This window comes from Heteronotia binoei, chromosome 15, assembly GCF_032191835.1.
Source record: "Heteronotia binoei isolate CCM8104 ecotype False Entrance Well chromosome 15, APGP_CSIRO_Hbin_v1, whole genome shotgun sequence".
Classification (NCBI taxonomy): domain Eukaryota; kingdom Metazoa; phylum Chordata; class Lepidosauria; order Squamata; family Gekkonidae; genus Heteronotia; species Heteronotia binoei.
Window position 1 is genome coordinate 29,542,696 of NC_083237.1, and position 27,472 is coordinate 29,570,167.

The following is a 27,472-nucleotide window of genomic DNA, read 5'->3' on the forward strand; positions in this document are numbered from 1 at the left end:
TCAGAAATAACAAAAAAAAACCCCACCCTAATATTGTATGGAGTTGCATTTTCTTGGCAAGGTAGGGGCAATACAAGATTATATTGGATCCAGAGAAAAGATACCTAGGCCCTATCTGAATCTGGCAATTGCTTATTTTAGTATTTTATTGTGTTTTACTGCTTGCTCTCTTTTACACTTCTCTTGCTTCAACCTGATCTGTTTCTTTTCTTTATTTATTAAAAACTGTACTTTAATACAAAGACAAGGAATATCCTTTAAAAATAAATAAAATGAGCAAAAGGAATGACTCTTCTACAGCCTTCCGCTGGATATCACAAAGCCGCAACATATCTCAAACTGGCAGCCTAAGGATTTCAAGTAATAAAGAGTCAGTTCCACTATACAGCTGGGGATAAAGAAAAAAAAATTGCAAAGACAGCAGCTGTCCGACAAACAAACTCTCCACACTCTCACATGCTAGAAAGATTCAGAAGATTCTGCCTCACTCCTGAAGGCTTACAGTTAATTGCTTGGTGGAACACATAAGCAGCTACCTTCACTGGCTATGGACTACCTACATCATTCTCAGGGCTTTTTTTGTAGCAGGAACTCCTTTGCATATTAGGTCACACCCTCAATGTAGTCAATCCTCCAAGAGTTTACAGGGCCTACCGTAGGCTCCAGGAGGATTGGCTACATCAGGGGTGTGCGGCCTAATATGCAACGGAGTTCCTGCTACACAAAAAGCTCATCTTTACAGAAGCCAGATTTAACACAGAGATTCAGTGACAGGCTGATTCTGCCCAACAAGGAACCCTGCGTTGTTCAAAAACTTGCGTCCCATTATGCCAGCACTTCCCGTCACACCAACATCTGAAAACTAATTTCTCTCTCAGACGTCCATGGTCCAGAAATGCAACCATCAAGATTTAGGCTTACTGACAAAAGGACAGTGTAGAAGCCATTCCTCCCTGGAGCTCTGGAGCTGCTTCTTGCCTGGTTCTTGCTGATTTTCCCTGCTGTGTGACACCTCCAACATCTGTCCTCAGTGGAAGTAAATACCTCACCGGCTTTCATTCACTGCAGTCTTCCTGTGCCCCTGCTGTGACAAGCACAACCTTGTCCCTGTTCAAGAGATTGCCTGCTGCTAAGATTAGCTTCTGAGAGATGCTAGACCAGCAGTTACACAACACACAAGCCACACTATTGTGCATTCTTGTTTGGGGAGATCATATTCCCTCATACCGTTCAGCAGTGAGATGGACAACCTAAGATCAGCTCTCACTTAGTTTAGAATATCACTACAAATTAAGAAGGGATTCAGATGTTAAGTCCCTTAAGATTCTCTAGTGAATCTTCCAACAGCACTAAAAATCAGATTGAATGCTGCGCATTGGCAGTAATAGAAGTGAAAATTATAAACTATAAGGACATTTTCAGTGTTAATTCCTGCAGTAAGCAATAAATCAAATAAGAACGTAAGAGAAGCTATGTTGGATCAGGCCAATGGCCCATCCAGTCCAACACTCTGTGTCACACAGTGGTCAAAAAACCCAGGTGCCATCAGGAGGTCCATCAGCAGGGCCAGGACACTAGAAGCCCTCACCATGTTGCCCCTCCCAAGCACCAAGAATACAGATCATCACTTGCCCCAGACAAAGAGTTCCAATAATACCTCTGTGGCTAATAGCTACTGATGGACCTTCTGTCCTATTTGTGTACCTGAGAGAACTGAAGTGTGGTTTAAATGGGTTTTCTTCCACTACTCTTCTATAACATATTTTAATGGTCAGGACTTTTTTTGCAGCAGGAACTCCTTTGCATATTAGGCCACACACCCCTGATGTAGCTAATCCTCCTGGAGCTTACAGTAGGTCCTGTATTAAGAGTCCTGTAAGCTCTTGGAGGATTGGCTACATCAGGGGTGTGTGGCCTAATATGCAAAGGAGTTCCTGTGACCAAAAAAGCCCTGCTCAAGGCTGGTAATCCTAATTTGAGTTGATTACTGTGAGAACCCTCCAGACCTATTAACCTGTAATAAAATGCACTGCTTAAAGGGTTACTTCACCCAAAAATGAGAGTCTGGCAAAGAATTTGGCTCAGTTCTTCTTTTTTTAAAAAAGAGAGAGAGAAAACCCAAGTTTCTGGTCCTCATTACATAAATGCACAGAAAAATCTTTAGTGCCTGAAAACCATGATGCAGAGAGAGCTTTCAGTGCATGGGGATAGAAGGTTCATATCCTACACAGCTCCATCTCTGGATCCTGTTCCAATTTCACCCCTGCCTTGACTTCCTCACTGAATTCCAATTAAATGTTCAAAATCATAAACAGTTCTCCAGAAGGTGCTGGATACTATATACATGGGTTCCCATTCCCATTAAAATTGGAGTCCCTTTCCTTCAGTTATACTACAGAACAGAATGAACCACATACAAGGAGGGAATGTGGTGGAGCGGTAAAGTTCAGAAGACACTTAACATTGTCTAGGAAAGCATACCTTTGAAGAGGAGAACAAGGTAAATGGAGTATGGGGGGGTGTATGCACGGGGATTGCAACATGGTTGAACTGATGGTCTAGGTTGTGGTGAAAATAATGGGTAAGGCCAGGGAATGTTAGGAGGCGGGAGTGGCTTTCCCCTCCCTACAAAATCATTCCAAAGACATCATGCCATGGGTTGCCTTTTTAAAACAGGTAATAGAGGGTAGTATTCCATGACCCAGGCACACCATAGCTAGAGAGGTAAAAGTGAGGAAATGGAGGACAAGGGGTTGCTAGGACACCATCTGCTCCATGCTCTGAACTGGTCTTTTGTTTTCCCTGTCTTGTTTCCTGCTGATTAGTCCCAATATTAGGCACATATTTAAGTAATCTAGTATATGCATATTGGCCACTATCCCCCCCCCCCACCTCAGAATGATAGGAATGCTAGCTTTTGATAAGGTGAGGATTATGGATAAGGCAGGGGAGATGTTATACTTGGAATATATGTTACAAGGTTATGGTTCATGCCTTTGCAAATGAGGCAAGCCAAAAATGATGCACATGTGCGTTGCTTGTACCTTTTCGGATGTTCCCATCAGGCGACTGCCCAAAGTCACCCGTGGAGAGGAGGAAGCAGGCTCGGTCACGGTTGTAGCGCTCCCGACCTCCAGGTGTCACAGGTGACTTCTCCTCAGGTGACAGGGCCTGGTCAATGGTGGGGCAGTCTTCATTGGCTAATGCTGCATTTGCTGCATCACCATTCTGCTTAGAATCTGTAAAAGGGGAGTGGAGAAAAGAAATCAGAGGAAAGTTAGGCAAACATAAAAACCTTAGCATCTGGAAGTCCAGTTTCCCAGAATTCCCTGATCTGAAATTCCATTAACTTAAACTTCCTTGTGAACATCCAGATTGATATTTTCCAAAGCAAAGTATTGTTTACATTCATGGACACTGTGAAGATGGAGTTGTTCTGTTTTCACAAAAGCACAGTTCTTAACATTATCATCTTAAATTTTGTTCAACCATTCATTTCAGCGGAACTCCCACACAAGAAAAAAAAATCATCATATGAATAAAATTCTTCACATGGTTTTACAAGCTAGCACCTCACCTCACAGACATTTGCTGTCAAGAATTGGTACTCAAGTTATTGTACATTAATTATCATCTTAACTGCATTTTTTTAAATCCCAAGCATGATTAAGCACTGAAATGGAGAAATTAGACATCTCTATCAATATGTTTTTGAGTGGAAAGATAATTCCCTATATATGTCAGTGAGAGTGGTTTTCACTCAAGGAACTCTGGGAATTGTAGTTCTTTGATAGGACTGGGCCCCAATAATCAAATGTTTTTTTGCAGATGGCATGACAGTTTTAAAATTAGTGCAGCCAGGTGCCCCAGACCACCAGTGGGGGCTGGGGGGGTAGGGCTTCCAGATCCAGGCTGGGAAACTCCCAGAGATTTGGGGATGGAGCCTGGGGAGGACAAGGGCCTCAGTTGTGCACAGTGCCTTAAAGTCAACACTCCAAAGCCCCAAGAGACAGCAGGCATAGAGGAGCATGTTTTGGCACCCACCCACTGACTAATGTAGATCAAAAACATAAAAATACAACATATGTAGGAGCTTTGAGTTTTCCATCTCCAGAGCTCTGATGGTCTGAAATAAAATTCATTTTGTTTTATATTATGGTGATGATCTCCAGCACACAACACTTTTAAAATAAGGGCTACCCCTTAAAATAAGGCATGTTGTCTTACTCATTACCCGTTTTGACCTCTACGGAGAAAGTTAATAAAGGTCCCTCTGTTTTGAGCAAACATCCCTGTGTATGCTAAAAAAATTCTTTTTTGTGAATGACACCAACCAGCTGATAACTTGAAAGGAGGAAGCTATCCCAGATCAAGTATCACAGTCCATTATATCTTATTTCATGGATATTCCCCCCCTCCCCCCCAAAAATGGGGAAAACACAATCTTTAAAGAAAGAAACTGAGGGCATTTTCTGCAGAAGAGATGGTTTTACCAGTGTCAGAGACATAGAAGGACTAGATGAAGCCCTTCCATGCTATCTTCGTATAACATTAAGTGAAAAAGAAAAATAACAATTTCCAAAAAAAAGTCACAGAATGATGCTTACATGGATGGGAGAAATCATGTCTTACTGATGTCACAGGAGATATCTATTACCTACCTGAGATACTTGCCCAGTCATACACCACTTAACACTTCAATCCATAACCACTGGCACTGGTGAAGGAAGAACTGCTCCCCCCCACCCAAGGACAAAATACTGATCTTTTTTGAATGCTGGCAAAACATACTAACCCCGCAACAGACATACTGCTTTGAACATAGGTGCCTGGAAAGATCCTGTGCAATGAATAATCCACAACTGCTCATTTCTTGCACACCCACCCACATCCACGCAAAAATCCAGTCATCTGGCAATTCTTCCCATGGCATCTTACCCTGCTCCTTAGCAAACAGGATGGATGATTGCTCCGGCTCTTTATGACATTCTATAAATAATTGACACCTGTCACATACACTGGTCTCCCACAATCTTTTCACACTTCCTACCCTCAGGGGGCTCTTTCCACATCGATTTCTTGGTTGAGTAACCCCTGTGTTTCTCCCGCGGAATCCCAATATGTTGCAAAGAAGATCCTAAGAACGAGGTTTGAAAACCATGGCTCTAAGCTCAAACAGACTCCCTTTGCTTCCACTTCCTTTGTCATGTCAATTTGTCTTTTCCATCCCTTCCAAATTACCTACCTACCTGAGGAATTCTTCCTTGAATTCACAGCTGACACCTTTCTTAAGCTCTTGTGCCTGGACCTAAAACAGCAGACTTCGAATAAGGTCTAACTAGGCCTGAATAAAACGATGTTTTTCTCCTCACATTTGAGAGCTTGTTTGTTGAGAGGGTCCAAAGAAGCCACAAGTGGCAAAGTGCTGAGTGGTCCCTAGCTGGGAAGAATCTGAAACCGGTCTGGATGAGGCAAAGTAATCCAGCAGTTGCCATGGCGACAAGGCTGCAGTGGTGTGGATGACAGGCAGGAAGATCTCAGTGTCTGCAAGATCTGAGATTCCATTCGGCAACTGAGTTTTCTTTTGAGTGATCCCAGAAGAGGCAAAAGCTTAACACTGGGAAACCATGATGTGTTCAAGTCTCCTTATTTGGGCTTAAACAGATTATTTATTATTCATACTTCCATATTTGCTAAGAATTTTTTCCCCCTTACACTGAAAGGAAAAAAAGGTGTTGCTGGGGAAACTTAAGTACTCTGGCCTTCCCAGCCAACACATCCACTGCTGCTGAGACTGCTATATGTTGTAGTGGTTAAGTGGCCTCTCAGGCACTGATTGGATAGTGCCCGTGCCATCATGATGACAAGAGACACAATATCCTCTCACCTTGCCTGCACCACTTTTAGGGTTTTTTTAAAAAAAGATTTAGTTGGTTTGCATTTTCCCCCAGGTCTTTTCAAGGTGAGTGCTTTCTCACTGTACCACAAGAATGCTCATGCAGACAGCTAAACTGCAGCCAACACAATAAGCAAAAACAGTGGCCTCCTTGTAGCAAAGCTCAACTGCTTCCAGAATCTTCTCTCCTTTACTTTTTTGGGGCAGGAGTAGATTATGAATGTCTATTTTTTACACCAGAGCACCTAGGGAATAAAAAGGGTTATTCTTTCACAGCAAAACTACTCCTAAGGTTACAAACATACCCACTGGCCCCAATCCTGAGGCTTTCACAGAAGCATGGCACACAGAACAGTGCCAGTCCCAAAATGTTGATACCTAAGCAAAAAAAAAAATCCAATGTCACCTTGGCATACGCTAATTTATACAAGGCAGTTCTTGTTAACTGAAAAGGAAACTGCACAGGGGAACTTTGCAAAGCATTGTACTTTTGCTATGAGTCAGATGTCAGACCTCTTTCCCACTCTGTTATCTCTGATGGAGCCTCAGATCTTTCGTCTGAGGAAGACCCTTTCTGTTACCTTATGGTAGGTCAACACTGATGTAACGTACTCGAAACGGAGACGAGAGTAGGGCAACATAGTTTATTAGGAGCACGTTGCAAGAGAGCGAACACGTGGGCCGGGCCCCGCTTATGTACATACCCGGTTCAGCCTCCTGTACAGGTCAGGCCAATCCTGGCCTGTTAAACTTCCCGCCGTGGATGTGGTAGGCGGGGATTCCGCGCCCCGCGCTAGAGGTGCCTGGGATACCCAGCCGCCTCTGCGCGTGGGCGCGTATTTCAGCCAATACATTACACTCCTCCCCCCCTAGTTAACAAACATAGTCTTTAAGATACGCGGGCGGGCGGCTCTCCCTGGTGGACCGTCTGGGAAGGTCCTGTGGGGGGGGCGCTGCTTCCCTGGCGGGCACGTCCGGGGGTTGTGGTGCCGCCAGAGGCGGCGGATTTGGTTCCTCGGGCCGGTCGGGCTCGGTGGGCCCCTGCACTTCGGGCGGCGGCCCTGCTGTCGTTGGGGGCGCGTCGTCTGGCCGGCCTCTGGTTGGCTCCGCCTCCTCTATGTCCGCTGGGTCCTCGGGCAGCGTCCGGCGGCGTAGCTGGTCGATGTGCCGCCGTAGGACCTGGCCCCCCTCGGTCGATATGTCGTAGTGGCGGGACCCCGCTACTCGTAACACTCTGCCCGCCACCCATTCGGGTCCCCTAGCGTAGTTCCGGGCATAAACTGGGTCGCCTGCGAAGAACCCCCTTGCCGCGTCCCGGACCTCGGGACTTCCGCTGGGGTCAGCGGTCCTGTCGGGGTGTAGTCGGTCCAGCCGTGTTATGAGTTTGCGCCCCATGAGGAGCTCGGCCGGACTGACCCCTGTGGCCGGGTTGGGGGTGACCCGGTTATCGAAAAGGAACGCAGCTAGTCTGTGGTCCCAGTCTCCCTGAACGATGCGGCTTAAGGCTTCCTTGGTTGTGCGGACCATCCGTTCCGCCTGGCCGTTAGTGGCCGGGTGAAAGGGGGCGGAGCGAATGTGTTTAATCAGGTATCTATTGAGGAACCCTTGGAAGTCCGCCGCTGTGAATGCTGTCCCGTTATCCGAGACTATGGTATCCGGAATACCGTGTGTGCACAAGACCCTGCGCAGCGCTTTGATGGCGGCGGCCGTTGAGGTGGACCCTACGGGAATGACCTCCAGCCATTTGGAATAGGCGTCCACAATGATCATGAAGATTTGACCCTGGAATGGCCCCGCAAAATCGATGTGGAGCCTCGACCAGGGCTTCCGGGTGGACTCCCACCGTGTGGCGGGGGCGCTGGGGGGCGCAGGCCTTGACTCCTGACACGTTTGACACCTGCGCACCCACGTCTCAATCTCCCCGTCCATTCCCGGCCACCAGACGTAGCTCCTGGCTAACGCCTTCATTCGGACTATGCCGGGATGGGTCTCGTGTAGGGATTCCAGGACTCGCTTTTGCAGCGGAGGCGGGACCACCACCCTGCTTCCCCATAATAGGCACCCCTTGTGCGCGGCTAGTTCCTCCCTCCTGGTCGTGTATGGTTTGAATTCTTCCCCCATGTTTCCCTCCGGCCAGCCCCTCATCACCCAGTCGAGCACCCTCACCAGTGTTTTGTGTTTCTGTGTTGCCTTGGCGACCTCTGCCGCGTGGAGGGGCTGCTCCGGGAGGCTCTCTATCATCATGACCTGGTGTGCGGGGGCGGGGTCTGGGCCTACTTCTGGGAGCGGCAAGCGGCTGAGCGCGTCCGCGTGGCCCATGGCCTTGCCTGCCCTGTGCACCAGTGTGTACGTGTAGGAGTTGAGGAATTGGTTCCACCTCAACACGCGCTGTGAGAGAATTTGGGGGGTTTGCCGGTCAGGGGCCAACAGGCCTAGGAGAGGCTTGTGGTCGGTGGCAATAGTGAACCTCCGCCCGTACAGATATTCGTGGAACTTGCGGACCCCCGCCACGATTGCCAGTGCCTCTTTGTCTATTTGCGCGTAGTTGCGCTCGGCTGGTGTCAGTGTGCGGGAGTAGTATGCGACCGGTACCTCCCTCCCGTCGGGTAGTTGGTGCCCCAGGACTGCTCCCACCCCGTATGGCGACGCATCGCATGCCAGGATGACGGGGAGGCCCTCGTCAAAATGGTGGAGCACCGCATTAGACACCAACACATCCTTGACTGCCTGAAACGCGGCCGCTTGGCGTTTGCCCCAAACCCAAGGGGCTTTTTTGTCCAGCAGGCGGTGCAGGGGCTCTGCTAGGGCCGCCTTGTGGGGGAGAAATGAATGGTAAAAGTTAAGCACCCCCAAGAAGCTTTGTAGCTCCGCTTTGCAGGTGGGGGCTGGCGCTTGCACAATGGCTCGGGTCTTCTCTTCCGTTGGGTGGATTCCCGCTGCGTCTACGGTGAACCCCAGGAACTCCACCCGTGGGACCCCCAACAGGCATTTCTCCCTCTTGACTTTGAGCCCCGCTGCCTGGAACCGGCGGAGTACCTCTCTTAGGCGGTTGCCGAATTCTTCGGGGTCCGGGGCGGCGACTAGCACGTCATCAAAAAACGGCTGGACTCCCGGGATCCCTTTCAGGAGAGTGTCCATTATACTCTGGAAGATCCCGGGAGCGACGCTAACCCCGAATTGGAGCCTCCTCACCCTGAAGGCCCCCCTGTGTGTCACTATCGTTTGGGCTTCCGCCGTCTTAGCATCTACCGGGAGCTGTTGGTAGGCCTGTGCCAGGTCCAGCTTCCCGAAGATCTTGGACCCCGCTAGGGCAGCCAGAACGTGGCTTACCACCGGCACTGGGTAGGGGTTATCCTGCAGTGCCTTGTTTATCGTACATTTATAGTCTGCACAGATCCGCACCTCCCCGTTTGGCTTGATGGGGGTTACGATGGGGGTCTCCCAGGTGGCATAGTCCACAGGCTCCAGGACTCCCTGGGCTGTGAGGCGGTCTAGTTCGGCCTCTATTTTTGGCTTTAAAGCGAACGGGACCCTCCTCGCCTTGAGCCAAATCGGCCGGACCGTGGGGTCTAGCGGTAGGGAGATGGCCGGCCCTTTGTAGCTCCCTAGAGACCCATCGAACACGTCAGGGAACTCTTGGCATATCTCCCCGAACCCCCTGGGTGTTAGGGTTTGCCCCACCCCTTCCACCCGGATCCCCAAGGGTTTGAACCACGCCAGTCCCAGCAGGGTGGCAAGCTGGCGCTTTACCACCAGGATGTCCAGCGGGCCGTAGAAGGACCCCCGCTCGACTTGCACCCGCGCCCACCCCACGATTTGCACCGGATTCTTCTGAAAGTCCCGGAGTATGAAGTTCGCCGGCCTTATTTGCAGCCGCTGGGGGGGGCACAGCTTCCTCAGGGTTTCCTCCGCTATAATGGAGATGGAGGAACCAGAGTCCACTTCCATTTGGCAGGGGTTCCCCTCGATGAGGACCGCCATTTTGATTTTATCGGGGGTGGAGAGGGGCAAGTTCAGTACCTGCAGGGACGTGGAGTCCGTGGAATGGAACTCCGCCGACTCGTGATGCGTGGTCGGCCTCCGGCGGTTGGGCTTGGCTCGGCAAGCCCTCGCAATGTGGCCCGTTTTTCCGCAGCTCCGGCAGTCCCAGTTCCGGTATCGGCAGTCCCGCCTGTCGTGGGGGTCGCCGCAGCTGGCGCACTTGGTGGCCGGAACCCTCTCCGTCGGTGGGGGTCGTTCGGCCGCTCGGGGGCGTTGGGCGGCTCTGCTGGGTGGCCCGGCTGGGCGGCGCAGCTGGTGGGCTTCTTCCTCCTCTGGGCAGTCGTGGTCCAGCTCCTCGTGGTGGGCGGCTTCTGTCCGGGCCTTGGGGAAGGTCCTGGAGGTCCTCTCGAACGCCACCGCCTCGCTGAAGGCGCTCTGGAGGGTGAGCTCTTCTTTGGCGAAGAGCTTCTGCTGGAGCCTCTCGTCGCGGAGGCCCCACGTGAATCGGTCGGCCAGGGTGTCTTCCAGCTGGGGGAAGTTGCAGTTCCCGGCGATCTTGCGGAGAGCCGCCAGGTAGTCGGCGGCCGATTCCCCCACGGCCTGGTCTCTTCTGTGGAACAGGAACCGACGGGCCACCCGCGAAGGCTGTGGCGAGAAATGGCCGGTGAGGAGCCTGCTGACCTCCTCGTAGGACTTCTCCGTGAGGCGGGCGGGAGCCGAGAGACCCTTGGCGATCTCGAACGTGGCTGGCCCGCAGATGCTCAGGAGAACGTCCCTCTTTGAGCCTGCGTCGGTGACCTTGTTGGCCCTTAGGTAGAACTCGACCCGCTCCGCGTAGGACTCCCAGGCCTCGGGATTGGCGGGGTCGAATGTCTCGATGTAGCCGGTGGTTCCGTTCTGTGTGGCCATGGCGGCGGCGGTCAGGCCTCGTGGTTGCCCTAGATCTCCGTGGTAGCCGCTGAGGCTAAGATCCCACCTTCGTCGCCAGTGTAACGTACTCGAAACGGAGACGAGAGTAGGGCAACATAGTTTATTAGGAGCACGTTGCAAGAGAGCGAACACGCGGGCCGGGCCCCGCTTATGTACATACCCGGTTCAGCCTCCTGTACAGGTCAGGCCAATCCTAGCCTGTTAAACTTCCCGCCGTGGATGTGGTAGGCGGGGATTCCGCGCCCCGCGCTAGAGGTGCCTGGGATACCCAGCCGCCTCTGCGCGTGGGCGCGTATTTCAGCCAATACATTACAACTGATGCAAATTTTTTTTCAGATGGAGACAGAGAAGTTGTTACTACAGGACAGCCAAAGCAGTGAAGTAGCTAGAGTACTGAACTTGGAGCAGGGAAATCTGGGTTCAAGTTCTCACTCATTTATTTATTTATTTTAAAAAACTCAATGGGTGTCCCTGGGCCAGTCCTGTCTGAAGTAGAGCCAGTTTGGTGTAGTGTTTAAGTGTGTGGACCCTTATCTATGAGAACTGGATTTGATTCCCCACTTCTTCATATGCACCTGCTGATGTGACCTTGAGTCAGTCACAAGTTCTCGGAGAGCTGTTCCTCTCAGAGATCTCTCAGCCCCATCTACCTTACAGGGTGGAGGGTCGGGGAAGGGAAAGGAGATTGGAAGTAGCTCTGAGTTTCCTTCAGGTAGTGAAGGGCAAGGTATAAATCCAATCTCCTTTTCTTCCTCCTCCTCTTCTTCTTCCTTTAGTTTTTCAGCTGACCTTACCTCGCAGGGCATTGCGAGGGGGGGAAATGTGGGGGAGGGAGGCAGAACTACATATGTTGCCTTGATCTCCTCAGAGGAAGGGAGGGCTAAAAATGGAGTGGCTACCATGGGGACAGAAAGGCACTGACCAGAAGAACAGGGACTGAGGTGAAAACTGCAAGGTTATTATCATGGTTACATTGACTAAAAGCAAACCTGTAGACTGGGTGATTGTGGGTAGCCCAGCGAGGAAAACTGTTGTCTCTCCAGAGATAATCTAGCCAGTTTCCCTCTTCTCTCTCCTCATTGTTCAGTGCACAACCCAGCTCCTGGCCAATTAGTGGAAAACTTGTTCCTCCACTGCGCTGGCGTTTCTGGCCCAGGACAACCGGAGCTGTTGGACGGCATGACAGGAATTGGCCGCAAGCCCCCAAGGGCCTTCCCTCGCCTCCATCTTGTTGGCTGTTTCCGTGGATTTGCTGAGTGAGGGGGTCATGAAGAATGGGGGGAGTGGATTTCGCATGTGTGCACACAAAGGAGTGGGAGAGGTGATCAGATGCTTGTGCCCTGAGATTCTCTTCACTCTGTGCTATCCAGAGAATAATCCAGCTATGGCTGTCCTGTGCAAACATTCCCCCAACCACACCCCTCTCCCATCTTGCCTGTTCTGCATACCTGTCCCCTACTTCTCCTGTTCTTTAAGGCACAAAACGCCCATTTCTCTTTTCTTGCTGTGAAGTCTTTCCTTCTGTACTCCCAAAGTGTTCAGAAAGACCAGTTCTTAAGGCCCCTTTCCTCCAACCCCACAATTTCTCTCTGAAAGAACCCACAAACACTTGACTCAGAGACCCATCCTCCCATTTCTAGGGAACCCAAGCTTTCTGGCTCTCAGCCTTTGCTGGGGATGAGCATGACTGTATCACTTATGGGATTCCCTGCCAGCAACCCTGTTGTCCTTGCCAGCTCATAGAGGGACCCATCTGCTACTTAAGCCTCAGTGCATCTTTGGTATTTGGGATGCTCTTTCCACATGCAGAAATGGCTGACAGAGATCCCCCCTCCACTGGAAGAGCAGTCAAATTCTTCTTCACCTTGCTCCACTCAGAAGAGGTGGGCAAATGTATGTTGTGGCAAACGCCCTTCAGTCCTCCTGATCCAGTCCCTTTCCCCTCAAACCGCTAGTGGATCAATTCTAAATGTAAATCAAACTCAAATGCTCCAGAGCTTCTAAATCACCATTCCCAGCATCAGTGCCAACCTGGCCTCCTCCTCCTCCTCCTCCTCCTCTCCCCTCTGCCCACATCCCTCCACGGAAGAAACCATTTTCTTAATCAAAAGTAGCTCCAAAACTGCCAAATAGGGCCTTTCAATGTTCGCATATGAGTCATTTTGGAAGGACAAACTTAGTCCACAGCCAAGATGGGCTATCCTAGATATTGATGGCCTGAATGACAACAAAATCAGGTCTTTCCCTGCAGCGGAACAACAGGAAGCTTCTGCACCACATCGGCAGCCACAAACCAAGACAAGAATCTGGGATGAAGAGAGAGGCAGAGGTGAAGCTGGGTGGGAGTCTTTCAGACTTCCTCTTCACAAAGGAAAGGGCTCTCCATCATTCCACTGAAGAACTCATGTGCAATGGCAAAGGGTTTTGAAGCACAATCAGTTCATGCCAATCAGGTCTGTCGGGCCTGGTACTGTCCCAGACAAGCTGACTGCACTACAGAATCCAGTGCCAGCTCCAGGATTATTTTGGGAGGGAGGGAGAAGAATACCCACAGTGGGGCTGCTCAATTTAGAATAAGCCAGATGTGCAATCAAGACTGATCTCACCCTGCCTCCAATTTTTATAGATGCTCCAGGCAAAATGAGAAGTTGCAATCAGGGCCCAAATTTTCCAGGGGTGGAATGTACCTTTCCTGCCACCTCCCTTGCACAGTAGCCTACTGATCTTCATTGCATGGTGCTCTGGTGCGACTGGAGACCCTGAGGAACATAATGAGAAGGAGTATGCAGTGGGCAAGTGTCCATCAATGGAAATGACTACTTAAATCCAGCAGACAGACCTTTTGCTAGGAATGGAAACTCCAACAAATGTCCTTGTGACAGTCTAAAAAGCTCAGTGGTAGGGCACTCAGACTTTAGCAGATTAGTATGTGAATCCTCATGTTGATGAACCAGTTTGGTGTAGTAGTTAAGTGTGCGGACTCTTATCTGGGAGAACCGGGCTTGATTTCCTACTCCTCCAATTGCTGCTGCTGGAATGGCCTTGGGTCAGCCATAGCTATCTCACATAGCTGTCCTTGAAAGAGTAGCTTCTGGGAGGGCTCTCTCAGGCCCACCTACCTCACAGGGTGTCTGTTGTAAGGGAGGAAGATAAAGGAGATTGTGAGCCAGTCTGAGACTCTGAGATTCGGAGTACAGGGTGGGGTATAAATCCAGTATCTTCTTCCCATTTTATAGCTGGAGAACTAAGGGTACTGAGACTTGGCCCTAAGACTGCTCATGAGAGCATAAGAAGAGTCCTGTGGACCATTGGCTGAGCAAGAATCTGAGCCCAAGAATCCCTACCTATGTTACATCACAACATCACTGCCTTCCATACTGAATCACAGTGCAGTGCTTGTGTAGGCAGCAAAGGCATCCAAATGGAACAGGAAGGTTAAGATGGATGGTCATGTTTGCCAATGTTGGGGCCTCCATCTCAGCCAAGCCATGCCTCTTAATACAACCAATCTCCTGCCCGAGATCCATTAAATACATCCTGTGGGCAACTCCTCATTCCCAATGAAAACTTGGACCTTTTCTGTCCAGTGGAGCAAATAACCTTGGCTCCAGTCAGATGCAGCCCCACTATGAGGTAAGGTGAAAAAGCTGCCTCTGGCAGAAGATTTTGGGCACCATTAAGGCTGGCAGATGGGAAACGGGCAGTGCTGATCGACAGGGAGTGATATGCCACAAGAAATCTCCTGCAAATCTTTAGCAGATCATGTTCATGTTAATAGTGGAAAGGAGTCACTGTTCAGTTTCCTCACCTCTAAAAGAGTTTTCAGCCATTCCAGATTCAGAAGAAGACGACTGCAGATTTATACTCCACCCATCTCTCTGAATGAGAGACTCAGAGCGGCTTACAATCTCCTATATCTTCTCCCCCCACAACAGACACCCTGTGAGGTGGATGGGGCTGAGAGGACTCTTACTCCTGCAAGAGCTATGGTAACCCAAGGCCTTCCAGCAGGTGCAGGTGCAGGTGGAGGAGTGGGGAATCAAACCCAGTTCTCCCAGATAAGAGTCCGCACACTTAACCACTACACCAAACTGGCTCTCATTCACATTCACGGGTTTCCCCCATCCTTTCTTCCAAACGCAGTCTGCATTGCTACCATCTATCTCTGATCCACCAGGGATCCTAAAGTTCAGAGCTGGACACGTGGGATTGTAAATCAGTGGATAAGGAGTTAGACATGGAGAGCCAATGTGGTGTAGTGGTCAGAACGTTAGACTACTTGTGTACAGGATTCCTTATCCTGAGAATCTCAGCTTTGTTCTTTTCTTTTTTTTTTTAAAGACAGGATTCTAGCCTTCAAGGCTACAGAGTTAGGTAAGAAAGTTTGATGAAGTCTCGGAATCCAGCAAGGCACTTGAATAGTTTTTCCTGTAGCCAGCAGATGGGGTTTCAGTAGTCTTGCACCACTCTTTGCTCTTCCCCATAAGTAGAATAAGGAACATAATATATTATGCAAAATTAATAAGCAAGAGTCTACAGGTTATGCTTTTTCCTGATGCAGAAATATGGATTTTCCCCCCAGTACAAACTAAACACATTCCTACTCTTACCGGTCAATAAATAATATGAAAGTTTCATCCTCTTGACGGAACTCAGTTCTGTTGCTTATCATTAATATAGATCTTTTAATTTGCTAAGCACTTTATAGTATTGACTGTGTTTTGCTTGCATGACAATGTTATGGGGCAGGACTATTTTGTTCCCGTTTTACAGGTGGGGAACTGAGGCATAATCACCAGCTGGAGGGAAAACTAACTACAAGTCCTCACTCTTCTATGGAAGCTTGTTGGATCTTGAGCTGTCACTCTCTCTCTACTTCACAGGATTGTCATTGTGAGGATAAAGCAGAGGAGGGGACAGAGACATAGTTAAGTCATTTAGTATCCCCATTGGGGAGAAAAGCTGTTTATAAACAAACAAATCTGGACCCACTGGATTTGTGCCTTGGTTTTTCTGCCCCCAGCTGGGTATTATGCCTCAGTTCCCCATCTGTAAAATGGAAATAAACTTGTCCTACCCCATAAAATTATCGTGCAGGCTTAGCACAGTCAACACTATAAAGTGCTTTGAAAATTAAAAGATTTATAAATGATAAGTAGCACAACTGGGTTCTGTGAAGAAGATGAGACTTTCATATTATTTACTGACTGGTAAGAGTTGGATTGTATTTTATCTGTACTGGGGAGTGGAATCTGTATTTCTGCATCAGGAAAAAAAAACAATCTGCAGACTCTTATTCATTTCACATAATATATTCTGTTCCTCGTTCTAATTATGGGGAAGAGCAATGAGCGATGTGGACTACTGAAATCCCATCTGCTGGCTACAGGAAATCCTGTTCAAGCTCTTCACTGGATTCTCAGACTTCATTAGGCTTCCCTACGTATCTCTGTAGAGGAGCCCAGTGGCGCAGCATGGTAAGCTGTAGTACTGCAGTCCAAGCTCTGCTCACAACCTGAGTTCGATCCTGGCAGAAGCTGCAAACCACTCCATAAAAAGTCTGCAGTGAAAATGTCATGATGTGATGTCACCCCAGAGTCAGAAATGACTGGTGCTTGCACAAGGGACTACCATCACTTTTTCTTGCATATTTCTGTAGCCTTGAGAGCTAGAATCTTGTCTTATTAAAAAAGCAGAGGTTCTTAGGATGAGGAATCCTGTACACACACAACTTGCAAGCATACATGCACATACACAGCATTAGTGACTTGCAATCACTACAGGCACAATGGTTGGTAGCCTTACGTGTGAACAGACTCAATGGGTAATTCCACACTGTGGGTTGGACTAAACTGGTGATTTCCACTGACTACCCTTTCCTACTGCAGATCCTCCTGATGTCATTCCTCCAGGTCCCCTATCCTCCAGGAGCAGCACTGCATAGAGATCAGTGGGCTAGAGGGGGAGGGGGAGACAGGAAAGTTGCATTCTGTTGACAGAAAACTCAGTCTGAATCCACTTTGTATTTCAGAGGATAAGGAAGTTCTTTCACATATGGTCCTTTCACAAGTGCAAGTCTTCACTTCATGGTGGTAGTCACCAAGTAAGGAAGACAAATATGTGCAAACCAGTCCATGAAAACTCAGGAAAATAATCCAGCCTGTTCGGTTTGGAGGGAGCACGGACCACCCATATTCCCCCCAGGAAATACAGAAACAGGACAAGGAGCAGTATCCAGGAACCTCTGAACCAGCCTCAGTCCAAATCAGAAAAAGAACCTGACTCCCCAAATATAAGCCATTTTTCTAGGAGCATTTACTCATGTGGGCACACATGCAGCCAGTGCTATGCCTATTCCACTGGCTGCTGATTGGGTACTGAATCTGCTTCAAGGTGTTGGTATTGACCTTCAAAGCCCTGTGTAGCAAGGAACTGACATATCTGAGAGACCGTCTTTCCCCATATGTGCCCCAAAGAGTTTTATGCTTGGCAGACCAGCATCTGCTGGATGTCCCTGGCCCAAAGGATGTCCACTTAGCCTCAACCAGGGCCCTGCAGGGTCTATGACAGTTCCACACCGCCTGTAAAATGGAGCTGTTCCACCAGGCTTTTGGATGAGGTGGATTTATTCCATCTATTTGGCCTCCCTTGCTGCAGGTTTCCATTTGATGCTGTCCATCTGAGAAGATTCTATAGCAGGGGTGGCCAAACTTGCTTAATACAAGAGCCACATAGAATAAACATCAAATGCAGGTAGGAAGAAGGAAGGAAGGAAGGAAGGAAGGAAGGAAGGAAGGAAGGAAGGAAGGAAGGAAGGAAGGAAGGAAGGAAGGAAGGAAGGAAGGTAGATAGATAGATAGATAGATAGATAGATAGATAGATAGATAGATAGATAGATAGATAGATAGATAGATAGATAGATAGATAGATAGATAGATAGATGATAGATAGATAGATAGATAGATAGATAGATGGGGGAGAGGTAAAATGAAAGCAACTGTAAATGCATTCTCCAAGTTGCTGTCTGGCTTTACCAGTGATTTAAAGAAACAAATGCCTTTTCCAAGCTGGCTGACAGGGGGGGGGGTGTTCTTTGAGAGTCAAGCAATATGTGTGAAAGAGCCACATGTGGCTCATGAGCTATAGTTTGGCCACTCATGCTCTACAGTTTGGTTTATGGCCTAGAGGTTTTTAATTTACAGTGCCATCTGCTCTTGATTTAGAATATCTTGTTTTTAACTGTTTTATTTATTTATGTGTTATATTTGTTTAACTGCTATTGTTGGAGCTGCTGTTGTAATCCACCTTAAACCCACTTGCAGGGATGGTGGAATATAAATTTGAAGAAATAAATTAAATATTTTTAATTAAAGTTTTTCTTACATTAAACATTTTCAGATGTGGCAGGTATAACTCAGAGGAAGGGTTTTTCCAGGATTTTAACTGAATCAGAACAGTGGCTTTCCAACTGCCTTCCAGAGATTTTCCCAGAAGTCACTGGTGGCTTATCCCTACTTCTGAATGAGAAAATGGTGGTAGAGTTTTTTTGACATGCAGAGCCAGAAATATAGAGCTGGAAGTCACTAGTGCTGCCTCTATTGTAAATTCACTAGGCAAAACTTGGGACGTCACTCCCTCTTAGCATCAACCCTCATCTATAATATGGTGGAACCAGGTGGGCAGCCATATTGGTCTGAAGCAACAGAACAAAGTTAGAGTCCAATAACACCTTTTAAAACCAACAAAGTTTTATTCAGGGTGTGGGCTTTTTTTTCCAGTATGAGCTTTTGAGAGTCAAAGTTTCCTTTGTCAGATAAAAGGGTTGCCACAAAGAGCAAAATGACAGCATTTTTGTGAAATGCTTCTAAATGTTCAAAGTGTTGTGATAATGGACAAGCTTCCTGAAAGATAACTGGTCCACCATAATCTCCCTTGGCAATGTACAGAGGAAGAAACCTTAAAAGAGAGGTATGGGAAGCATTCTAGAATGCTCCTCTAAGATGAGGCCAAACAAAAAGGCCAACACTCCAAGTGAACAAGTGTGTCTTCTAGAAAGCGCCCTGCTACACTGAATACTGAGTTTCTTGGCAGATGAGTCAAAGAGGAAAGAAGTCCCTACCCTCAGATTAGGAGGCCTACAAACTGAGTTCTTGGCCATCCCCCTTCCCCACCAGCATCCCCCTTACCTGCCCTGTTGATCTCGATGATCTCCTCTTGAGCAAGGGGGCATGAGTCACCCTGGTTGCTGCGGTGCGGAGACTGCATGCCTGGTTTGCAGTAGTTGGGCGACCCAGGCTGGGGGGCTCGTGGGATGTGCTTGTTTTTTTTCTTTGGTAGTTTCTGCTTGGCCATGGCCAGCGAATAATACATGCCAAAGTTGTTGACAATGACTGGCACAGGCATGGCAATGGTCAATACGCCAGCCAAGGCGCACAGGGCACCCACCAACATGCCTGACCAAGTCTCCGGGTACATGTCACCATAGCCCAAAGTCGTCATAGTCACCACTGCCCACCAGAACCCAATGGGGATGTTTTTGAAGACGGTATGCTTGCTGCCTGTGATGTCAGCCGGGTCGGCCCCAATCCTTTCAGCGTAGTAGATCATGGTGGCAAAGATCAAGACCCCCAGGGCCAAGAAGATGATGAGGAGCAAGAACTCATTGGTGCTGGCCCTCAACGTGTGGCCGAGGACTCTCAGTCCTACAAAATGCCTTGTCAGCTTGAAGATCCTCAGGATCCGAACAAACCTGACCACCCTCAGGAAGCCCAGCACGTCCTTGGCAGCTTTGGATGAGAGGCCGCTGAGGCCTACCTCCAGATAGAAAGGTAGGATGGCCACAAAATCGATAATGTTGAGGGTGCTCTTTATGAACTCCATCTTATCCGGGCAAAAGATGACACGCATGAGGAACTCAAAGGTGAACCAAATGACACACATTCCTTCCACATAGGTGAGGAAAGGTGCCGTCTCCATCTCTAAGTCCACCTTCATGCTGGTCCCATTCTCTGACTGGATGATCTCTGTCTTGTTGATGATGCGGTTGAAGGTCTCATGGGTCTCCAGGCAGAAGGTGGTGATGGAGATGAGGATGAAGAAGAGGGAGGCAAAGGCCACATACTAGAGACAGGGATCAGGGGGAGGGTCAGGCACAGAACAGAGAGGAAACAGAAAAAAACAGCAATAGGAAAGAGGGTGTGTGATAGGAAAAGACAGAAAAGAAAACTGTTAGTGTTCACTTGGCTGGTGCAGGATAGCAGCAGAGAGGCTGGTTTCTGAATCAGAAATTCCTTGGTCTGATGATCTCCCTTGATGGTCATAGGCATGCCACTTTCCTTCAGCCCCTCCCCCCATTAGCAGTCAGACCCCACCTATCACTGAGAGGCAGTTTATAGCTAAAAAGGCAACAGTAGTCCCCTGTGCAAGCACCAGTCATTTCCGACTCTGGGGTGACGTCACGTCATGACGTTTTCACGGCAGACTTTTTTACGGGGTGGTTTGCCATTGCCTTCCCCAGTCATCTACACTTTCCCCCCAGCAAGCTGGGTACTCATTTTACCGACCTCGGAAGGATGAGACAACCTTGAGCCGGCTACCTGAATCCAGCTTCCACCGGAATCAAACTCAGGTCATGAGCAGAGAGTTTGGACTGCAGTACTGCAGCTTTACCACTCTGCACCACGAGGCTAGAAAACCCATAAACACTCTTCACTCTTTCTCTGTATTGGACATATAGTTTAGAAGTGTGAATCAGAGTGGCTGGCCAGCTAATGACCTCCTCCCCAGCCTAGAGAGATGCATAATTTAGGGCAAAGGGTTTCCTAAGAACATCTGCCCTCACCTTGGACTAATCTCATCAAGCCCCAGCCTCTATTCCCCTCACCCATTTAGAAGATGATGATATTGGATTTATACCCCGCCCTTCACTCTGAATCTCAGAGTCTCAGAGCAGTTTACAATCTCCTCTACCTTCCTCCCCCACAACAGATACCTTGTCAGGTAGGTGGGGCTGAAAGAGCTCTCCCAGAAGCTCACCTTTCAAGGACAGCTCTACAAGAGCTATGGCTGACCCAAGACCATTCCAGCAGCTGCAAGTGGAGGAATGGGGAATCAAACCCAGTTCTCCCAAATAAGATTCTGCGCACTTAATCACTACACCAAACTGGCTCTCTTTACCCTAATTTACCCTAATCAAGCAACACTTAACACTATTAACAAAACCCGGTAGCTTTTCCTATCCGGTATTTGTAGGGCCATCAAGCACCATTAGCACCTATAGTTCACCACAGGTAAATCCATCAAGGTTTTCCCATCAAGTTATTTTTTGAGGGCCAAACTGCCCCAGAGAGCATTTCCCCCTATAATTGTAGTACTCTGTGCCATAGCAATGTGCATGTTCCTGGCACCATACCTCATACCACCACTTGTGCGTAGGCCTTCTCTCCTTTTCTCCATGAAATGCTGGTTGTTTCACTGCTGCTTCCATGGGTCTCGTTCTTTGACATTGGTAACCATAGCCTTCCCCAAAATTGCTTTCTCCTATCTCCTCCCTGATTTTCTCTTGGCTAGCTTGTGTGCTTTCTGTACATTTGTATGTATGTGTTTTGCCCTTTTATTCCTATTTCAATAAAACCCTTTCCAGTTGAACATTTGACAGGTTTATTTCGAGAGCTCTCTAAGGGAAAGACCCCTTTATACACAGGTGGAGAATCCCAGTTTCTCCCTCTTGCTGTCTCCTTAAAACTAATTATTCCATTAAACAGAAAGCTGCTACCATCAGCAATACTAGAATAATTATAACTTTTAATTAGCTCAATAATTATACTCTGCTTTTCTCCCCATGGGGGACCCTACATCATTTTCTTCTCCCTTCTACCCTCACAACAACAACCCTGCAAGGTAGGTTAGGTTGAGAAACAGTGACTGACCCCAGGTCAACCAGAAAGCTGCCATGGAAGAGTGGAGATTCGAAGCTGGCTCTCCCAGATCCTAGTCAAACACTCTAACCATTATACCATGCTGGCTCCCAACTTTGCTCATAGGACTGTTGTATGGATTTCAACAAGATAATGTATGTGAAACGCTTTGAATACATGAAAGAACTACAAAAGTATCATCATCATCTTCCATTCATTCTGCCAGAAATAGAGACATGTCTTCTACAGGGTAACATATCCAAATTCAAGCACCGATTCCCACTACTTTCCCTCGTTTTTTATTCTTCTCCTCCCCATTCCAGCAACCCATGTGCAAAGCTAAGGCCAGAACTACACATTTAACAAAATGAGGTGGTAGAGTCCTGAGATACAGAATGGACAGTACAACTTCAGACAGTAGATGGAGGAACTCCATTTTTGAATGCTGCGCTCAGATTTAAATAAAGCCTGCAAGCAGAAAACTTATGCACTATTGACTAGAGAAAAGGGTAGGCTTGAATCCCTCTGATATAGTTTTTTTTCTTGCATAGATTTGTTTTCAAATGTGAGGAACTGACGCATTCAGAACTGATATCCCTCCACCAGCCAATTCTATCACCTCAGGACTATCTCCCATCTTGGAGGCAGGTGGGAGAAGGAAAGGTCAGAAATGAGGAACCAAAAACTTTAGTAATGATTCATTATTTCTTCAGAATCAGGTTTCTCAGGGTGTAACATCTGCTTTCCTAAGCTCAAATGGATGACTAACAGAGACTGTTTGCAAGGAACTGGGGGGAGGGTCCATTGGCTACTTGGCATAGAAGAACCCGCTTAACACAGGTAGGGGAGTGAAGCCACAGTTGGTCAGACCAAGACAGGGTTCACAGAGAACGTTCCAGAATCCACAGAGGAATCTGTGTGCAAAACATGGCCAGGTTATGGGTGTAGACAATCAAGATGGCGGAACTTCTTCACCAGCCAACCTTGTGAACTTTAGGTTAACAGCGGGTTATAAAGGCCTATGTAAATAAAGTTGTATATTAATGAGTCTGAGACTTTCCACTCTAGCCATGGCCCAATGCATTCCCTCACATGCACTCTCTTGCTAATACATACATGCACCTAGGCCACTTCATACTATACATGCTACCATGTATATGTCTATATGTTTCACTGAGGCCCACTATTCAAAGCATATAGAAGCTTGCCCTTCTCTAGGGACATTTCCTTTTAGAAAACTCTAAAAAAGGCTTGCTGCAGGAGATTGTTCCCTAACAGCCAGCTCCTGGATCTTAAACAATCAACAATGATTGTGTGAACAATGAAGTGGACCAAGGGATACTATTTATTTTACAAATTATTTTACTGATTTACAGTCCCACTTAAAATTGTTATAGGCGTGTTGAGATTGCTGTACAGAGGGATTCAAATTCCCTACCATCTCCAGCCAAATCTGCTATAGTGTAATACCATATAAAGGTGTGGATTTAGGAATGGAAACCTCATCTATCTGTCAGTCCAGTACATTTTTATCCAGCTCTTCGTCCAAAGAGTTCAGTAAATGGCTCTCCTTTGCCTATCTTGAAGAAGAAAAAGAAGAGGAGGATATTTTTCTTATACCCTGCCCTTCACTACCTGAAGGAGTCTCAGAGCGACATACAATCTCCTTTCCCCTTCCCTCCCCACAACAGACACCCTGTGAGTTAGGTGGGGCTGAGAGAGCTCTGAAAGAAACTGCTCTTGAGAGAATGCTCTGAGAGAACATGTGGCTGACCCAAGGTTACATCAGCAGGTGCATGTGGAGGAGTGGGGAATCAAACCTGGTTTTCCCAGATAAGAGTCTGCACACTTAACCACTACACCAAACTGGCTCTGACATGCAAGTTAGGATGAAAGACTGTGACTGGCCCAAGGTCACCCAGTGAGTTTCATAGGGACGAATTCAGATCTCCCAGATCCCCATCCACATTGAAAACAGACTCACAGTGCTTTCATTGGGGAACAGCAGGGGGAGAAAAGTGGTCCCCTTCCTGCTTGCAATCCATGAACTATAGTGTAATGGGGCAACTGTCGCCTAGTCCTGCAGTATTTGAAACAGGCCTTAGAGCCTCCAGGGGCTCAATCCCAATTTTCAGCAGGCTCTATCTGCACTTGCCCTGACCTGGATGACCCAGGCTAGCTGAGTCTCATCACATCGCAGAAGCTAAGTAGGGTCAGCCATGGTTCATATTTGGGTGGGAGTGGGGTTGAAATTCTAGCAGGAGCTCCTTTGCATATTAGGCCACACATCCCTGATGTAGCCAATTCTCCAAAAGCTTACAAGGCTCTTTTTTGTAAGCTCTTGGAGGATTGGCTACATCAGGGGTGTGTGACCTAATATGCAAAATTCCAGCTAGAATTTCACCCCTGACCTCCAAGGAAGTCTAGGATCTCCACACAGAGGCAAGCAATGGCAAATCACCTCTGAATGTCTCTTGCCTTGGGCGGGGAGGGGGGGGGAGACCCAATTGGGTTGACTGTGTCTTGACAACACTTTCTACCACCCCACAATTTCCTACTGTAATTTTGCTGAGAGAGGGGAAGAAAAGAGTTTGCTGCTCACTACCTTCCTCACCCCCTCCTGGACCAAAGCACTTCAAACTTCTATGGGGCAACAGAATTATAATGCTTTTGTTGGAATTAGGCGAACCCCTGGGTTGGGGCTTGCAACCCCCAGAGTTCAGACCAATCAGTTTTGTAAACCTATGGGACAATAGCTTGTTCTGGGAAAGGGTGGGGGGAAGAGGAGGAGCTTGTCCCTCCCATCCCAATAACAGCACTACAGGCCGGGCTTTTTTGTAGCAGGAACTCCTTTGCATATTAGGCCACACCCCCTGATGTAGCCAATCCTCCTAGAGCTTACAAGGCTCTTAGTACAGGGCCTACTGTAAGCTCCAGGAGGATTGGCCACATCAGGGGTGTGTGGTCTAATATGCAAAGCACATTCGGCCGGTGCTGAAAGAGCTGCACTGACTACCTATTGTGTTCTGAGTCCATTTCAAGGTGTTGGTACTGACCTTTAAAGCCCTCTTGGTCAGGAGTCTGTTTATCTGCGGGACCACCTTTCCCCACATGTTCCCCGGAGAGCACTGCGTTCAGGGACAAAAAATCTATTGTCCATCCCTGGACCAAAGGAGGCTAGGTTGCAGCTGATGCGAGCTAGGGCCTTCTCGGTGGCAGCACCAGAATTGTGGAATGCTCTCCCAGAGGCCATAAGGGCCCTGTGGGATCTCTCTACATTCCGCAGGGTCTGTAAGACTGAACTGTTTCGACAGGCCTTTGAGATCTAACGGGGAGAGAGCTGCCACCCTACATCATTATAGAGCACTATATGATCACCACTTATATTATATTGTAGAGATACAGCACCATGCAATGAAATGTTTTAAATAATTTTAAATTGTAATTTTTATTGGTTTTAATCTGTAAAAATGAATGTTGTTAGCCGCCCTGAGTTCGCTTGCAGAGAGGGCGGGATAGAAAAAGAAAGAAAGAAAGAAAGAAAGAAAGAAAGAAAGAAAGAAAGAAAGAAAGAAAGAAAGAAAGAAAGAAAGAAAGAAAGAAAGAAAGAAAGAAAGAAAGAAAGAAAGAAAGAAAGAAAGAGGTTCCTGCTACAAAAAAAGCCCTGGGACTTGTTCCATCCCTAATGATTCACAGTAAAGACACCCTGCATGCCCACTACTGTTAGAGAGGGAGGATTTTCTCTCTCCTTTAGGGAGGACGCAGAATCTGATTTTTTTTTTCATACCTCCCTAAAGGGAAGGGGGGAAAATCCCCTCAAACAAACAAGACATTTTTCCGCATTCTTGGAAGTGTCCCCAATATGTAGAAACCTCCTTCCTTCCCACAGCTGACCCCACTGTGCTTCTTACATGATTAACACAAGGAGGGACATTTTACCATTAGAACAAGTACGCTGAGAGGGCTTGAAAGGAACTTGAGGGAGAGCAGTTTGGAAATTCCCTTCTCCCCCTCCCACCAAGACCTCTCCCATCAGCAGCAGTCAAATCCCACCCCTGCCCCCCACTCTCCCCTCCTGTCAACAGTCCATCCTCCTGCAGCGCATTTATTTCTCATCAGGCCCTTTCTAGATTTCCTTTTCTGTTGGTTAATTTTCAAAGGTGTATCTTTTTCTGTATACCTGAGGGGCTTCTGAGCACGCAGAGACCCCCTACCTTGTCCAAAGGGGACCTGGTTTTCCTGGTCCCCTGAACAGCAGAGGGGCTGGCCATTTTAGAATTAGATAAAGTAAGCTTCCTGCCTTTCTTTCCCCAATTTTAATCAGAAAACTTTTTTGGGGGGGGGGAGAAATGTACCCCTCCCCACTTTATTCCCCTTTCTACTTTCATCCCTGCCGTTTTGCACCACACAAATTTCTTAGCAATCCTGATATGTGTATTTGATTAAAGAATAAAAAGTGCTAGCAGGGCTTCCCCCGCCTCTCGCCTCATGGCTGCCTGTTCGGCAGGATGGTCAGCATCTCAAAGCCCTCTGCTACACTCTTTTGTTCATTTCAGCTCCTTGATAAAACCCATGCGGAAAAGCAATGACGCAAATGGTCATGTGCACACTGAACAAAATTCTCTGTTCGCTCGTATTCCTCACTGGAAACACACATGCACTCACAAACACACACAAATCATTCAGGGAGTGCTGGAAAGGCACAACATATATGCAATTTCCAGGTTGTATAAAAAATAAATTCTCAGAAGCAGATTCTCTCTATGCAACATACATGCAGTTCGCCAGTCATGCAGCCGTGTACACTCTGCAGTGCAACAGTTGTGTGCGCAACCTCTCCTGTTTTCTTCTAAATACTGCATCACACATCTTGTATTGACTGATGCGTATGACTAAATCTGCTTCCACATTTGCACCCAACATGCTTTCCCATGTAGTATACATACACCTCCCTAATCACCTTCTGAAAACCTTATGAGTATATTTAAGTGTACACATGTGCTCATACTTACACACACACACACACACACACATATATACACACTATCATCATTGTTCTCTCTCATGTACAAGCTAATTTGTACACCTATAACATTTTTACAAGGAGTTCAGGGCAATGTATATGGTCCTTTTGCCCTCACAACAACCCTGTGAGGAAGGTTCAACTGAGAGGGAGTGATTGGCCTAAGGTCACCCAGATTGCTTCATGACTGGGTGGGGATTTGAGGCTTGACACACACTCCCCCAATTATTTAGCTTCGGCTCTCAACTAGGGCCAGGGCCTTTTCTGTCCTGGCCCCTACCTGGTGGAACCAGCTCCCATTGGAGATCCAGGCCCCGCAGAGCCTGTTGCAATTCCGCAGGGCCTGTAAAACAGAGCTGTTCCGCCAGGCCTTTAGTTGAGATGGCAGCCATCATTAAACATCAACATGGCCTCCCTGCCACATGCAGGCCCACTTGTGAATTCCGGTTGTTTTAGCTAGTTGTTTATAATTATGCAATTCTTTTATTGATGTGACCTGCCCTGAGCCCATTCTCGGGAAGGGCGGGATAGAAATGTGAAATAATAAATAAATAAATCCTATATGCAGTTACACAACCCCAATCAAGTCCCTGAGCACAGAATAACTCCCAATCAGATATCCCTCCCACTATATTTAAATCTAGGGTCGTCAGACCACCACCACCCCCAGTCGGCAGCGGTTCCCCTGATTTCAGGGGCTCCAATCCACCCCAAACGCTGTCAATG

General features: G+C 47.8%; 1 protein-coding gene across 3 annotated transcripts in view; it reads right to left on the bottom strand.

Annotated features, from left to right (window-relative positions):
* LOC132584833 (potassium voltage-gated channel subfamily C member 1-like) overlaps positions 1 to 27,472 on the bottom strand; it is an 82,611-nt gene that overhangs the window by 42,517 nt on the left and 12,622 nt on the right. For all 3 annotated transcript variants that reach the window (XR_009556264.1, XM_060256772.1, XM_060256773.1), the window contains exons 2-3: positions 18,994 to 19,927; positions 3,045 to 3,239 (exon numbers count right to left, since the gene is read on the bottom strand). Coding sequence is in view for 2 of the 3 variants with exons in the window: in XM_060256772.1 (XP_060112755.1) it covers positions 3,045 to 3,239; positions 18,994 to 19,927 (1,129 nt within the window). In the remaining variant the exon portion in view is untranslated. The remainder of the gene's footprint in view (positions 1 to 3,044; positions 3,240 to 18,993; positions 19,928 to 27,472) is intronic.